The sequence below is a fragment of the Pyxicephalus adspersus genome, chromosome 3 (assembly GCF_032062135.1).
Source record: "Pyxicephalus adspersus chromosome 3, UCB_Pads_2.0, whole genome shotgun sequence".
NCBI lineage: Eukaryota > Metazoa > Chordata > Amphibia > Anura > Pyxicephalidae > Pyxicephalus > Pyxicephalus adspersus.
Window position 1 is genome coordinate 114,525,927 of NC_092860.1, and position 17,233 is coordinate 114,543,159.

Below are 17,233 nucleotides of genomic sequence, written 5' to 3' on the forward strand. Positions count from 1 at the left end.
ATACGAGTTTGTCAGCTGCTGGTGCTGGTTAAAGTAGCTAAATAAATTATATTTTAGGTCTTCCCATGTCTCAACTTTGACCTTTAGCTTGCAAATTGAGCACCCACATGCACCCTTATGCACCCATCTACAGCTGCAAGAACTCTTTTTGCATCCCATTGGAAATCCATAGTATATCCTTCACATGAAGCTTTTCTTTAAAGGATCTATAATGTCAACAGAATATCTTACAGCTCTTCAACAGAATAAACTTTCACTAATATGCTTTTTTATTGGGGAGCCATGGGATGTGGTTTTGCTTTATACAGACATCACTAGCTAGATATTGGGCATCTTTTCTATATCTTTCTTCTTTCAATGTACTTTATTTCTTTTCTCATGCTTTTCTTTGCTTCCCTCTACTACTGTTCACATGGCAACTCAGAGTGTATAAGAATATACAATGTTTAATATAGATATCTTACATTTAAATGCTACTCTGCAGTATATTGTAATGCTGGGTGATAGAACATCTTTTTCAATAGATTTTACTATATTTTTTTTCATTTTTTCCTATTGTGGGGTTGCACGGGAAAATTGTTGTATAGCCCCGCTCCTTTTCTCTTTTCTTCTTTTTTTTATTATTAGCAAATTATTAATTTTTTTTTGCAACCTTTTTTTTGTTTGTTATAGTCTTTTATAACTTTTCAATAAAAAATACATATTTAAAATCATTATCATTAAAGTATTGTTTAGATAGGTGCTCACACTATGTAGTTTTTTATATCAGTCTAAAGGAATAGTCTAATAAGATTTTATATTGTGTGGCCAGCTATTGATGGCTAAATGGGGTTTCTTAAATTTTTATAAAAGCAAATCAGTTGTTTTACATTTTTTCTTACAAGATATCTAAAAATACAGAGCATTTGTAGGGAAAATAATGAATTTTCTATAGTGAATAAAGAGTAATACAATTTAGGAGTTTAAAGACCAAAAGATAGTAATATTTTATAAAATTGCATCACAGTTGTTTCTAATTGTCTAACCATTCTGCATCTGGCTTGATATATTGGATTTAAATATAATCCATATGATTATTCACCCATGTATGTATGTAATAGTACTACACCAAGATGAATGATGTGCTTCCCCTCAGTCTGTACACATTGAACATGCTTGGACCCATAGTAAATATTTAAACATGTTATTTATGTAGCTGCAAAACTGCAATCCCACATTCATTAACAACAAAAAAACAAAACAAAACACATTTACTTTTTTAAAAATGACCATATGTTCATTATGTGTTTCTTATTTCCTATTATCATTCAAATTAACAGTTATATTAGTGGCGCTCATATAAATACATATCCAGCAAGATAAAATGATGAAAGCTAAATAAAATAAGAGTCCATAATTTGTCTACAGAGATACAATTCTTCACTGTCAACAACAGGAATACCAATCCAATTGCATTCACCAGACCCAAAAGACTATTTAAGATGTATGCTCTAATACAGCATACATCACCAACCTTTCTGACAGCAGGGCCCGATAACATAGAATAAAATGTTGCCACAGCCCGGTATATGTACAGTTTACACTACTCTGCTATTCTCAGCAGCTCCCCCTGCTGTCAGCACACTAGCTAAGAATAGCAGAGTAGTGTAAGGGAGCTGGTATGCTGTCAGGTGTCAGAACTGCTGGGAATGGCAGAGAAATGTAGGCCTTACATACATTGCTCTGTCATTCTCAGCAGCTCCTGTGCTAGCAGTGTGAGGAGAGCTGCACGTGCTCCCGCTGCAGGCGCTTTAGCCTCCTGTCAATTGCAGCCCCCAACTCAGGAGCCACGGACCGGCACTGTTCTGTGGCCCGGGGGTTGGGAACCACTGCTTTAACACATAAAGTGTTATAGTTCTGTACTAGATGACCAAAGGTGTTAATTAAAAAGCAGACATTGTTTTTAAACAAGGAAATTGAACATATGAATAAATGTAACCAATGATTATCTATATCTGCCTTCTTTTCATGCAACGGGAAAAATTAGCATGCATAACTAGACATCCTGAGAACTAGGGACTCATTTCACAAAGTTAAACAAGAGGATGTGGATCCTGAGATTCAACATTTCTTTTAGCTGAATCCATTAAAGGATTTGAAAAGAATAATCACATAGCTCGCCTCTTGTAAAAAGCTTTGTGAATTGAGCCTTGAGAATATGTGCTCTTCCTCTACTTTATTATGCTGCAAATTTAGCTTATAGGGTAGGAAGGAAAGGTTCCCATTTCATTGTTGGATTTGTGACTTTTCGTCCTGACTTAGATTTACTGTGCTATGAAATACTAAGTAAGACAGGTACATGCAGCAAAGATAAATCAGATTTCCAGTTATTGTTTTGGTAGATGTACAAGGAAATCCCGAACAGTGAGGAGTGATATGGTTGGATAACAATGTGCTTGACAATTGGTAAAAAAATCAAATGATCAGCTCTCCTTGAATCATGGATATGCCTTTGGTGCAATAAACAGGTAGATATTTATCAAATTACCTGCTCCACTCCAATCACGGTGTTCTCTGCTGCACTGAGCCCCAACTGGTCACATGGAGCTCTCTCTTTTTTATAGAGAGAGAAAGGAAAACTAAGATCTGTTGTACCGAAACCCAAAGTTTGCTCAGAAAAAAACAAACATTTGCCTTTTTTTTAATATCGTCACTATCGTTATTGGGCTTCTAAACATTACCAAAGTACCTTACTTTACCTTACCTTCCTTATCCATGGGTTGTAGGGTTGCTTGGCCAGATTAGATAATGTTAGGGGAAGCTCTACTATAGTTGTCATTAACTATGCAAGGTTTGCATTTTTGCCACTTGTTTGCCATATTCCACAAAAACCCTTATAAAGAAAATTAATAAAAAAACTATATTTTTATAAACCAAAGTGCCTTGTGTAAAAAGCTTTCATGCCGAATGTATAAAAGTCATAAAAAAAGAAGAATCTAACTTCCAGTCAACACATATGAAACAATTCCCTGGGGAAAATGATAACCTTTTATTGGATAGGTCTTCTAAAACAGAAATCAATTTTTACACTGCGCACACACACACAATGTACTGTAAGGAAAAATAATACTAGAAGAATTATACAATTGCAGTCTAGGGGATAGGGATGAATCAGATCTTTAAGAACTTATCTGAGTGAACTACGCAAGCCCTTGGTCTCTCCGCATACACCCACGTCTATTATTTACACAACATCTATTGGTTCTACAAGTTTAATATTCTGTAAAGTGTATCTGTTTGTTTGAAAGAACTGCACATACGTTAAAAAATAAAACATAATTTTTGGACAATGGGTATAGCAGAATATTTTACTTTCTTTGTAAATAAAGATGTTAAATAAAATGTTACTTTTGGACAACCCAAGCTTTTCCTTGTCCTTCCCACTTTAAGTTTATTCCTATATATATATATATATATATATATATATTAAAGTGCAAGAGCCAAAATATATGTACTTCTGTGCTTCCAAGCTGACATGGAATAAATGGACATGGAAACTATCCAAAGTAAGAAATGGTTGGCAGGCTAGTTGAAACAAAATGGTGGTGTAACAGGTCTACTTTTTTACTGCCAATACATTTAACCATCTAAAGTATTTCTGCTCTAATCTGGATTCACAGAAATGCAAAATATAAATTCATTAAAGTGCTTTGCAAATGAAACTAAATGCATACTACTTTCAATTTTAGAAAAAGAAACTATGTTCTTGTCTTATATAATTGTGTTTAATAAATGTTCAAAAAGTCAATGTTCATATGAACCTGAAACATGGTGACCATCTTTATATTATTTCTCCATAGTCTTTTGCATTTGCCTTAAAAATCAGACGTATGTGTACCAAATGCACAGTCAGCAGGGCTGTCTTACTATGTATATTCAGAGTCACTGCTGCCCATGGCTCCCCAAGACTTGCGTGTTAATAGTAAAAATTTTGAGGGTAAGACTGGGTTGATTGGCTTGCTTTATGGCCCAGTTAGGACAACATTGTATACAAATTCCTAGGTATCTCAGAAGTCGTGGAGATGGTTTATGAAAGGAGTTCAGGTCATTCACTTTTAGGTTTTCTTTTCAATGAGAATTTTTATCACATTCATTGGGCTATGTGAATCATCTATTGCAGAGTAAATAGTAAATCAAGCACAATGAATACTTTAATGTACTGGTCTGGACAGTATTATCTGTTCAGCATATAATTTAGATTAGTTGTATGCTGGATTTCGCCCAGGATGCATAAGTATCTTTTCACTCAAAATGTTACAGAATGTAACATTAATTTATGTTTAGGAAGATCTTTAGCTGATAACCTTTAAAAAAAGTTTAAGAAATATTATCTTGAACCGCATACCTGTGTTATAATGCTTAGTACAGTAACGTAAATCTTTCTCTTCTTTCAGAACAAATTGTGGAAGGGTCAGCCCATCGGCAATCTGCACAGGTGCATTTTCTTGCCACTCAAAAATAAGATCGTTCATTGTGTATCCAACTGGAAGACACATAACCATCATCATTCACACATCAAAAAGTACATAAAATGATAATAAATTAAATAAAGATAATGACTAATATATTACAAATAAACCTCTTAGCTTTATGATATGGATGCATTCAAACAGAAAACAAGTTCTATCCTATTAATAATAATAGTGGAGCGTTATCTGTGACAGATTTTCAGGTTCCTTGGACAATGCCTCAGATTTATGTACATGACTTCATGAAAATTACTTTGATATTCAATAGTATGGTGTGTATTCAATTGAAAACAGCTGTGGGTAAAACTGATTATCATTTGAAGCATGTCAACTGTTGCCAGAAGAAACATCCCAAATTCAAAGACATTAATCTGACAAGAAACAACTGCTATGTCAAAATCTGTTCCACCAAAGTGAATGCGATCATTTAAGATACACATAATTATACAGGTTTTTCTGTTAAAACATGTTTTTCTACAACTTAAATAAATCACATTTATAATATTTTATGAAATATTCAAAAAGTGTATTAATCCTCCATTAAAATTATGCTTAACGCCTAACTCCAGCTGTTTGTTTCTTTTTTTTTACTTTTTCTTTTTTTTCTTTTTCTTTGCTGTTGGTCCTATAACATAAATAGCAATGGGAGTTGTTACTAGAAAAGACATGGACTTGAATTTTTCAAAAACAGCTTTATGGGACTTTTCAGGTTTTCCCTACTGGCGTGTGGGCCGGATGTGTCCTTACAGGTGTGGACTTATCAGTGCCTGATAAAGGAGTCTGTTAGTATCACAATCCTTTGATCCTTGGTGCTCCTAGGCTGTGCATAGAGGCTGGGTTAACATCTGAGCATGGAGCCGGTATATATTATACAGCTCTAGGTAACTCTGCATGTTCAAGCTTAACAATAGCAGTAAGTAATATGTTTTTTTCTTACATTAATAGTATAGCTAAAGCTTGATTAGAACTAACATATTTTACTAGTTTTTTATTTGGGCATATTGGACCTGATTTATGAAAGCTCTCCAAGGCTGGAGAGGACAGTCTTTCATCAATGAAGCATGGAATGGATTTCTTAAAATCATTTGCAATTTGCTAACAAATGCTTTGAATCCTAGACCCAATCCATTCCAGGTTTGCAGGATCACCCAGCCTCACTGATGAAAGTGTATCCTCTCCAGCCTTGGAAAGCTTTATTAAATCAGGCCGATTGTGTATACAGAAGCCCCCTATATGGCACATTTATAGTTCTGCCATTATATTACTATATGGTTTGTATTAGTAAGGATATTTATAATGTCAGCTAAACGAGGCTGTTGGAATTATTTGAGTTATTTGATATAGGTCCTGGATTCTCCTTTCATCTATCAGGCACTAATACTTCTGCTGTTGTGACCAACCTTGAAGTTATAGACTGTGTGGAAGAGACCTGTATTTGTAACTAGGTCTTTAAAAGGAAGTTGAATACCTAAAAAATTGCTGATTTTGAAAAATGTATTTTAGGAAAGCGGCACAGATAATGAGACATGGCTTTCCATTCCAGAAAAGACAAACACAGACTGCAATAAAAACATTTGAACTGTTTACTAAAGAGGTAGAGCATGTTCATTTTATAGAGTAAATTATTACTTGGCTTATAAATGAGGCTTTGCTGGTTTTTATCATCTATTCATGTGTAAGCAAAAGTTCTGTTTTCTATCATTTTCTTTGCGTATGATTGTGTACTCTTTGCAAAGGGAATTTTCACCACATTCACTAATATTATTGTACATAATCAGATGACTAAAGTGAGAAAAAAATACCCCATTCACTAAGGTAAATGAAAATTAATTTGCAAGGTATATCGCACTTTATTAAGTAAACAGACTAAACACAGATGGAAAATCCAAAACTACCCTCCAATCTCTCTTTCTCTAACCAAAGTGAAATATACATTTGGCTGGAGTTAGATTTTTATTAAGGGCTTAAAGTTGAGCCACAGTATGTTGTGTTAAATTTACTTACTTTTACCAAGTAAAATTGATTGTTTTTTTTCTGAGCATAGTTATAACATAGATTTGTTCCTATGCACTGTGATATCTGACATGCTGTGAGGTTGAGGGATCCTTTTCAGTATTCTTAAAAAGAATACCTCATTTTTTAACAAGTAGCACAACAATGCACTTAAGTATTTTAGGAAACAGCACAGTAGATTAAAAGAGCAGAGACTGTTCACTTAGAAAAGTGAATGTTCCCTGAGCTAAAGCTGAAGTCAAAATTAGTCATCTGCTTCCCAAAACCCAGTTTTATATTTTACCCTAATCATATTCACTATGAATGCAGGTCTACCTTGTATTCCCTGAGCAAATCAACACCAATGTTTTTTTTTTTTTTTTTTTTTTTTTTACATCTATGTATTTTGCCAACATTTATGGAAACATAAAGTGTGAACAAGGCTTACTAGAAAACTAAAAAGTTAAAGCAGAATATTACCTAGGAAAGCTATTTTATTAAAGGGAAAATATATTTACATTTTACCATTGGAATTTATAGACAAAATGCAAACTAATTAAGGTTTGTTTAAAGTCTGTGTCTATTATGTACTTTTTGTGACCATCCCTCAGTTTCTGAAATCAGTCCACTCATTTACTCTTTGCACTAAATTGGCTTGTGAATCAAATTGGCCTTCAGTATAAAAGAACAGAATGAAATTAATGTAATAATAAAACCTCCATAACTAATTAAACTACGATAACATGTTGAGCCAGGGATTTTTCCAATTACCATTTAGTGTCAGAAAAGAATTTATGCCTCTGAAGACAAATTGCACAATGGTTTAGAATGATTTTTGTATTCCCCTGAACTCAACTAGTGTTTTTGAAGATGTAACAATCATTTTTCAGTACAAAAACTGGCTTCATTGAACAGTACATTTTTTCAATATGCCTAATTATAAAAGAATATATTAATAAAAAATGAGAAAATAACATTTTATTACTTTTACATTTTAATGTGCTCCATTTCAGTAGATTCTAATCACGTACATTTAGATCAAGTTATTATAAATGTCTAAAACTCAAATGCTAACTTATTTTAACAGCAAACTGAACATTTAGTTAATATTGCTATTGATACAACAAGTACAATCCCGCATGTTCAGTCTGTAGTCTACACTATGAAATCTTAACTGTACAAAAAAACAAATAATACATTAAGATTGCATTTCTTGTTACTTACAGCTTTCTAACTGCATAATACATGTCTGCACATCCATAGGGAAATTTTTCAGATCCATAGGACAAGACAATGTAAGCGTCAACCTAAATAAATAAATACATACAGTCATATGTACATGGTAACTGATAATAAATAGATAATAATTTGTTTAAACAAGAACCAGTTGGCCATTGCATCAGAATTAACTGAATATAAATTCGGGGGTCAAAAGTTTTGCCCAACATTTGCCCAATCAGAACAGTATGTCCAGTTTTTGGTCATAGCTTTGAAGACTGTTAAACTCTGAAGCAAATTATGTTATATTTTAGCAGAATTGTTTAGGTGACAATGTCATTTCAAAGGTTGTCCCTACAGTATAAAACTACAATTTATTGCATTACAAAAATTTCATAAGGCATTAAGAAATATAATTAAGAATTAAGAAATATAAAATAGTAGAAGTCTTGTCTATGCAATTACCAATAATATAGATGAGCAGGATAGCAATTGAACTCTGTACCCTAAAACAAGCAGTGCATTTTACAGAGGAGGAAATCTGTGCTTTTGGATGGCCACATGGTACAGCTGAAAGTGATAGGAAATATTATTGGTGAGTCTATTGGTTTGACTAAAACTGTATTTGAAGCAATTCAGGAATATCAGTAATGATGAAATAATTTTTCCTGCAGATCTTTTAAATTACTTTGGTCCCCTATCCGGGATACATCATTAGTTTTGTAACCCTATCCGAGGTACACCATTAGCATGTCAGCAGCCTCCCTACCTAAAGGTAAAATAAGGACATCCTCACCTGATTTGAATGTCATATTAGATTTTTTTTTATGGGAATACATTCTTTGCCTATGCAAGGTGAAGCAAAGGGTTTACTTTGATGCTGGCTCCCCCAGTGCGGTCACATGGGAGGATAAGGAGCGAGTCACAGACTCTTTCATGTTCTGAAAACCCAAGAAAACGTAGCAGCAAAGAACGTAAGCTATATTCAGAATTACCATAATGTGTTGTTTTACCCTGCAAAAATAACTGAAAATACACATATCTCATACATATGTCATCTAAACAAATCCATCAAATATTTGCAGAATATCTGCCACCATAACACATATGTACATGAAAAATAATAAACATTATAATTAGATATGGACTTATTTCACTAAACATTTCTAGACATGCACATTGGTCCTCATTACATCAACATTTACATTTTAAGCCTTCTTCCAGTAGATTTGCAATTTTGCTAGTGATACTAAAGGACAAACTGAATGGCATGCTTATATTTCACTATTACTCTAAAGCTACAGGCTGCTTCTGACATTTCCTTTAAAAAGACACAGTTTTAGAGGGATATGCTTTTAATGACCTTGAATGATTCTTGTTAAAGCATGATGGATATATATTTATTTTGCAAAATACTGAGAGTAAGTACAGATTTAAACTATTAGTGGGATTTATGAAATTTTATGTTATTTTGATATTTTGTTACTGGTAAAAATTGTTCTATATATTTATAGAAGTTTTTTCTTAACTTGTAATTCAAAACTCTTTATATATTTATTTATTTGATCAATCCGGTAATTAATAAAATATTAGATACAAATAAAATAAACACACATAGCTTGTACACCCAAAATGTGTGATAATCTGAAGTCTAGCTCTGATAGTGTTGTTCTTTGCCAGTTGGTTCTACCCATCTTAATACAACAGAGCACAGGGACAGGCCAATAGAGATATAACTCACATTACCATACTCCACCCTATACATATAATGAAAATAAAAGGCAACTGCCTGATAAAAACTGCCATGTTGATGGCTATTTTTACACTGTTATATTATCTGTGGACTCCTAAATCTTGTAGGTGCACATTGTTCTTGCATTTTTATTTATTAAACAATGAACCAACATATGAAAAGCACTCCAAGATTAAGATGTTAGTAACTAGTGAACATGGTGTTAGTAACAAGTACTGCATTTTGAGCACTTCAGGTCTATAAAAGTTTCTTATGAATATAAAACTATTTTACACACAGTTTTTAACACAAGGCTTGACACTGACTTCATGGCTTCTCTTGGCTCTCTTAATAAGGAGCTGAATTAATCGGAAGCCTCTTTATCAGCGCTTCTAAAACCATAGTTCAGTGTATTAAACATCCACAGGATTTGCCTCAAAACCCTGGTCATGGTGAACCCGAACCTCATCTTTATTTGCTCTGGGATGAACAGGGCAAATATGATTTTTTGTTGATAAAATTTCCCAGACAATAAAACTCATTAAACTGCAAAGACAAATTGTACTTTATTTATATAAATTTATTGTAAAAGGTTAAACCCTCAATTTGTTTATTTATTTCGCTGCTAAAATTATATACCACTCTATTTGTCCTAATAAGCTTTTTCACCAAGAAGGTAGGGAGAAATCCACCCGGGTTTGGGGGAGAAATAGTTTACTTGGCAAAAAAAACTGAAATAATGGTCTTTTAAAATTGTTGCCACATAAGTGGGTGTTAAAGTGAACATGACCACCCTTTGGAAAATGAACAACCCACCACTATTTCTTTGTGAAAGTAGAATATTTATATTAGGTGAAATTGATACAATACAGTAGCTAATACCCAAAAGCCTAGTATAGTTTATGGCATAACAATTGGAGTTAATACTAAACTTCTAATATAAATATTTTTCTTCACATTGTATCCTAAACACAATTGTCTTGTTTTATTCTAACTAAATAAGCAGCATACTTTTTATTAAACTAGATAATGCTTTGTTTGCATTTTACAAAGATAATAGATCATCTTGTAAACTCCAATCCATATTATTGACCTATTGTTCAACACATAAGTAATGCAAAAACAATATCACTGAAGCTAAAGCACAAGCTGTACAATTATTGGTAAAATGAAGTGATTTCCCTCCTGGTTTAAACTCAGAAAGCATGTGGAGTAGGGCCAACATTGATGTTATTATAACCCAGAGGTAGCTAAGTGATTAAGGCCAGTAAAATAGAAAGACATATTTGAGATAATGGTTTAAACAACAGTATTGGGTTCTTCTAACCTTGGGGGAGTTATTATTTAAAAATAATAATACAAACTTGTAAAGATCTGTATGAGGTGTATTTTACAAATACATATTTAGATTTACTAATGAAGCTAATAAATTGCATATATGCTTTGTTTTCAGTTTGATAACATAGCCTAGTGCTTTGACCCTGGTGCTTCCGCCAAACAACATAATCTAATTCCAGGTGTATGCAAGCAAACCCACATAGGCATTAAATTATATATCTGCTACGTCCTACCATTACACTTTCAACTTCCTCCCTTGTACCTGTCCACTATAAGGAAATGAAAATGAACAATTTCAGCTCTTTCACCTAAACACTATAATCATTTGCACTTTGGTATTGCAGCATTAAAATAAAAAAATAAACAAAAATAAAAGAAACAACAAGATGATAATAGTTAAGAGGAGAAGAGGAAGGCATACATTGAGGTAAACTAAAGGGTTAAAAAATTTGCTATTACTGCAAATGATCCACCTTCTGCAGATGAATGAAACAGAGCAGATGCAAAAGTAATGGTGCTACTTTGTATGTTTGTAACACACAACAGTGTGTTTAAACAACAAAAATCCCACATTCACATCAGTCTTAAGAAAGGTTTCAGAAGACTTAAATGTACTATAGTGCAAGGAAAAGGTGGTTAAACAAAATTACCCTTCATACTTCTCATAAACAGAAGGTAATAAGTGGACATAATGGCTGAACACATCCCCTGTTCTCTGGGTTTTCTTTGGCAGTATTGGAGAGCTTCAGGGAATAATGCCACCCCAAACTAAATTGTGTGCCTCCCTGGCTACCATTAACTCGTTACACAGTAACTTCAGCAGTGCTAACTGGAAGTGCCAGACTATAACAAATGATGTTTTGTAATATAATTTGTTGCAGATGAGTGATATTCTGGATGAAATGTCCCCACTGGGTGACATAATATGTCTCTGCTGGGTGACATACAATGCCATTAGTGGGTGCTGTAAGATAATATGTTTCTGTTCTACAGTCAGAACTACTAGATGATATATTATGCTGTTGCCAAATGATATAATATGCCCCACAGTTTCATATTATATGCAGTAACTGAAATATATCATATGGCGTTGCAGAGTGATATAGTCTTAGGCTAATATCTACATACTGCATTTCCTATTATTTCTTTAGCAGTATAAAATATATGACCCTTCACTGAATGATTTATTTACTTTTTATACTGAAGAAAGATATATAGGAGGTAAATATTTTACAACATGTATACAATCAGTATGTAATATTCTCCAAGCATTTTGCAAAATACCCTAAGCTCACCTAGTTGTGGAAAACATGGCTACTTACCGAATAGAATAGAGAACATTTCCATCTTTGAAGATTCTTAGAAGCTTGTTGTCTGTTGTCACTTCATGAAAGTTAGCACCTTTTTCATTGGCAAAAAATAAATCAGGTTTCCATATAGAATCCAACATAGAAGGATCTAAATCCAAAGAGTCATCTGGATATTCACTGTATGCAAGGCGTGGGTCATTCCACTTCTGCCGCAAAAAGATATTCAAGCGATAGTCCTGTGAAATAAATCAAGCTATTATAAGTGTTGTATACATCAACAAGTGGCATGAACATATAAATACCAAAGTATTGGAGGAAGAAGGGACTACATTTTTTTTTTCAAATAACTACAGTAGCTTAGGCAGATGTGTTTTTCTTATTCTCAAATGCAAATATATTATGGGTTTGATGCTTGTAGAGAGGTTGGTCATTTATTATTAGTAATCATTATTTTATCACAATGACTTGTAAAGTAAATCATATTAAATCTGAAAATCTAAATTCTAAGTTCCTTACAAAAGGGTAACATAGGTATATATCAGTAGGGCTAGGGCACACTAACCAGTGAATAGTCTGAATTAGGGGTGAGAGAATGGATTTGAAAGATCAGATTTCAAATTTTTGGACCTGCAGACCTGACTATTGCAGACCTGACTATTGTTCAGATAATTTTACAATTTAGGACCCTGACAAACACAAATTGGTTATTTGCAAGTCTGTATGAAAATACAGACAATATTAAAAATGTATTTTACCAATTTTCCTGATTAAAATTAACTTCTGGAAGGTCTTAAAAGGTACAAAGGTAAGACCTGCTTGATAACTTACACATATCCAGAATTTTAGGTTTTTTACTCCAATACTGTAATTCTGTTTGGATATTTTACTTGATCTAACTTATTTTATAAAATAAAAGATGTTAGGATATTTCAGATATTATTTACTGTTCATATGCAGACATTCTGCTTCTTTTTTCTCAGTCAGTGTCTGCAATACCTTCAACTCAAGAAGCAAAGCCTCACAATAATGACTTACTGAGCAGTCTGCTATAGTATCAAGAAAACTATTATTATCTGCAAAAAGCCTAAGGAGCTTTATAATAAAGAAGTAGATTAATCATAGACATTTACTTGCTATGTAGGGAGCTATTAAGAAATCTCTGCCAATGGGCAAACTAGAATTTTAGCATTATGTCTATGTGACTAGACTTGATAAAAAAGCACTAAAAGGCATGAATGCAAACTATTTTATATGTTAAAATATATTTTTAGAATGCCAATATGCACCAGATTTTGTCTAATAATGTTCTTTTCCTTCAGTTGCCCAGGGGCTGCCTATTAGTTCTGCACATTTCTCCTGCTGACGTGATAGGGATGGCCAATTAAAACAAAGCACATGGCAGGCAGACAACACTGCTGCTAGTTGATAGACGGTGGCTTAACGTTGTCAGCCTGGGACAGTACGTGCAAGAATCTCCAAATGAAAAACTTTGCAACAAATTGACAAATAACAATTTGCTTAAAAATTGCACACAGGCATGATGCCAAACATACTGAAAAAGATTTAGGAAATGCATACACTTGCATAAATTTAAATTAATAATTACAAAGCAGAAAGTGAAAATTAACTGCTTAATTCCCCATCTTGGATGGTATAAAATAATGTGTAGACTTTGTTAAGCTTTAAACAATTCTCATTTATACTTCAATATGCATATACACTCCACCAAGGCATTGGGCCTGATTTATTAAAGCTCTCCATGACTGGAGAAAATAGAACACGATTGGAGTACCTGGGTGATTCAGAAAATCTGGTATTGATTTCTTAAAATGTATTTGCTATTAGTTGGCAAATGTATATTTCCGGTTTGCTGGATCACCCAGAATAAAATATTAGTGTATTTTTGCTCATCTTTAATAAATCAGGCCTATTCTGTCAAATTTGAGCTTGGGTTATAACTGGTTGTTATCGTAATATCATTATGTGTTCCTTTGAATCCCAATAAAACACTATTGTGCATTATGAGAAAGCCACCAAGTAGCATTACTGAATTGCATTCCCCATTTGTACCACTGCACAGCTTATATTTCTGTATATATACCAGTATTTGCCTTCTAACAGCTTTACTAAAAACATCTCTAACTTAAGTGTTGCTAATATGAGATGTCAACTTTTCTTTGCATTTTATTAAAATATATTGGTCTTTGTGAAAACAAATCTGAGTATTACTGGGATTAGGAAAAAAAAGATTACGATGATGTGTGTCATAACCATTTTGCTTCTCTTCATAATTGAAAAATGCTCATAATCTGAAAACCTCTGGGAGATTATTTCATATGCCATTGACTGAAGAGAATTTAACATAATCTGATGACGATGTGAAGGCATGCACTAATTCAGAACAATTAGATACTGAATAAAAAGGATGTTGTATGTATATGTTTAGAAGAAACAAAATCTAATTAGGAACTTTAAAAACAAGCCTGGTAATCAAAAAAAAAAAAATGCCATTAATAATGGTGTTTCCAGCATACAACGCCCATTTCTGTTGAAACCAACCTTTCTGAGTCATCTAAGGGTTGTGTCTAAAAACTGCCAAATACTAAGAGTAATCCATAGCCTTCAACTGGACAAAACAACAGATTTCATGTATCCACAATTTTTTAAAAAAAGAACAAATATTAGATCCATATGTTTCTGAACTGTCTCATGTCATGCCATTCTATGCCACCACCAGTCATCACACTGGAAATAACAAGAAGAACAATCCTATCTGATTTCCTAAGACAATTGGATGTTCTCTGGATCAAAAGGTTCTCGTGGTACTTCTTTGCACCTTCAATACCCAGTTATATTCTTTGCTTTTCCTTAAAGCATTTTATTGAATGTTGACTCCAACATTACATCTTGGAAACAAAAGATAAATAGCATTTCTTTAAGACTTCATACTTCTCTGTTGATCCTTTGATGATATATCTCCTTGAAGAGCATGAGGTTTCCATACTGCGACATTTTCCTTGCTGCATGCGTATAAAGCTGTATGTAGCTACATTCTTTCCATTTGCTACAGAGTATTGTTTAGGTAACATATACAGGATATCTAGAACTTTTAGGGGAATATGGATTCAAATAACTTTTATGATAACTTATTATTGAGGTCTATGCTAAAAAAAATTGTTATTTATTTATTCACAGTACAGTAAATAGGTTATAATTCTATAGACCTGTTTTTTCCAAGCTCTCCAAGATACACGTTCATCAGTGAAGCTGCGTGATCCAGCAAGCCTGGAATAGATTTATTCAAAGTCTTTGGCTATTTGCTAGCAAATGTTTTAAAGTGTTTCCTCTCCAGCCCCTAAAGAGCTTTAATAAATCAGGCCCAATGTGTTTGACTTGTGCCCGATAGCTTGAAATTTTTTTTGGACTCCATTTCTAATTTTAGCTGTTTCTGTAACTTAAAACCAACTTAAAATTATGTTATTGGATATAAAATGAAACAATACTTTCAGGCTCTATGAATCAGAAATATTCTTTTTGGCTCTAATGTAAGATTAAACTTGATACATTTCCTTTAGGAACCTTTTTCTAACATATATGCAAAAAGCTGAACAGTTAATACCGTGAACAGACTGGAATATTGTGACACCTAAAGCTGAATTCCAAGCAAAACCTAAATATACCTATATATATAAGTAACTGTCTCTGTCTATTCATTCCCAACAGGCTTTGAGGTGTTCATTATCATTTAAAATTCTGACATTAAAAATTAGAAAGATCTAATGTATTTGTATTATTCTTATGAATGGAAATCAGTCTTGTTTTGGAAGCAAGAAATGTTACCACAATGATTTTCCTTCCTATACCAGATAATTACCTGTGAAGCTCTTGTGAAGCTGCATTGTTAGATATAATTAGAGTGAGATGGCTCAAGGTAAGCTAACTTCAATTTTGGGATAATGATTGTTGCATTTGTCTGTGTAATGATAAGATGAGATATATTATTAGCTTTGTCACATGTGAAGTTTTTTTTTTCATTTATAAGTTATGCATAATGTGCCCTCAACTTATTTTATAAACATTTCTAACAATATAATGGGAAAATAATGGAAAAATACCTGTAACAATTCTGTATAAAGCACACAATATAATGATTTATTGTATCAGAATGGAATTTTATTTATTTTATTTTTTAAGCTTTTGATGCCTGTATGCTTTCTGTTTTATTGGTGTAGGTGGTCTTTATAACATAGATGAGAAATATTTATATAATCACAAGGTGTTAAGAACTACACAAATTCCAGATAAATATTATGTTTCATTTATGTTAAAGCTAAATTTTAGGCTTCTCATTATATCACCCATGGTATATCACTGATTTAGTTGTTTTTAACTAAAGCTGTTTCATTTACTGTATAGTGATTGTATTTTACTTTTTCTTTAATTTTATAGTTTGGATTTGATTTTTTAGGTTTGCATTTGTACAACAAGTTTTATAATCATATTGCTGGACCTAACAGGTAATAGTAGGTAACAAAATCTATAATTAAAATTCCATTATAAAAAAATATAAATCTGTCATTAGCATAGATGTTAAAGAAACCTATAAATAGACTTATTTGTGTATACCATCACTATCTCCATTTATTGATGTGTTGAGGTTAAGTGGAATCTTAAGGAAGTATGCAATCTCTTCAATTTTATAAAAATCCAATAAGAACTATTTGTATCTTCCACACTATTGATCAATAAACAATTGATCAGTGAATCAATGTAACACTGAAATTCTTCTGCAGTGTACACTTTATGTTTATTTATTTATTTTCTAATCTTCTACATAAAAGATGCTTTTTATGTTCCATGACACAAAAATGCCACACAATTTGTCTTGAGACTGTCCTGTCATTTTTGTAACTTTGCTTCTCAACTAAACTATCTAAATTACTGGTGTAAGCTAGTCAATCACACTTCCAATCTCTCCAACCTCTTAAAATTATTTGACCACACCAACTCAACAAGGCGAGGATATCATCAGGGTGTAAAACATGTATCTCATGTGTTATTTGGTTGTATCAGGTGATTACATTTGTTAGTTTACTTAGAAAATTGCTTGGTATAACTTGAGTTTCTTTCCCTTT

The 17,233-nt window shown here is 32.8% G+C and overlaps 1 protein-coding gene across 1 annotated transcript in view; it reads right to left on the reverse strand.

Moving 5' to 3' along the window:
- Positions 1 to 17,233, reverse strand: part of GLRA3 (glycine receptor alpha 3) — a 95,786-nt gene that overhangs the window by 11,099 nt on the left and 67,454 nt on the right. Inside the window, exons 4-7 of the mRNA XM_072406846.1 lie at positions 12,111 to 12,334; positions 7,725 to 7,807; positions 4,385 to 4,522; positions 2,528 to 2,592 (exon numbers count right to left, since the gene is read on the reverse strand). Of these exons, the coding sequence (XP_072262947.1) occupies positions 2,528 to 2,592; positions 4,385 to 4,522; positions 7,725 to 7,807; positions 12,111 to 12,334 (510 nt within the window). The remainder of the gene's footprint in view (positions 1 to 2,527; positions 2,593 to 4,384; positions 4,523 to 7,724; positions 7,808 to 12,110; positions 12,335 to 17,233) is intronic.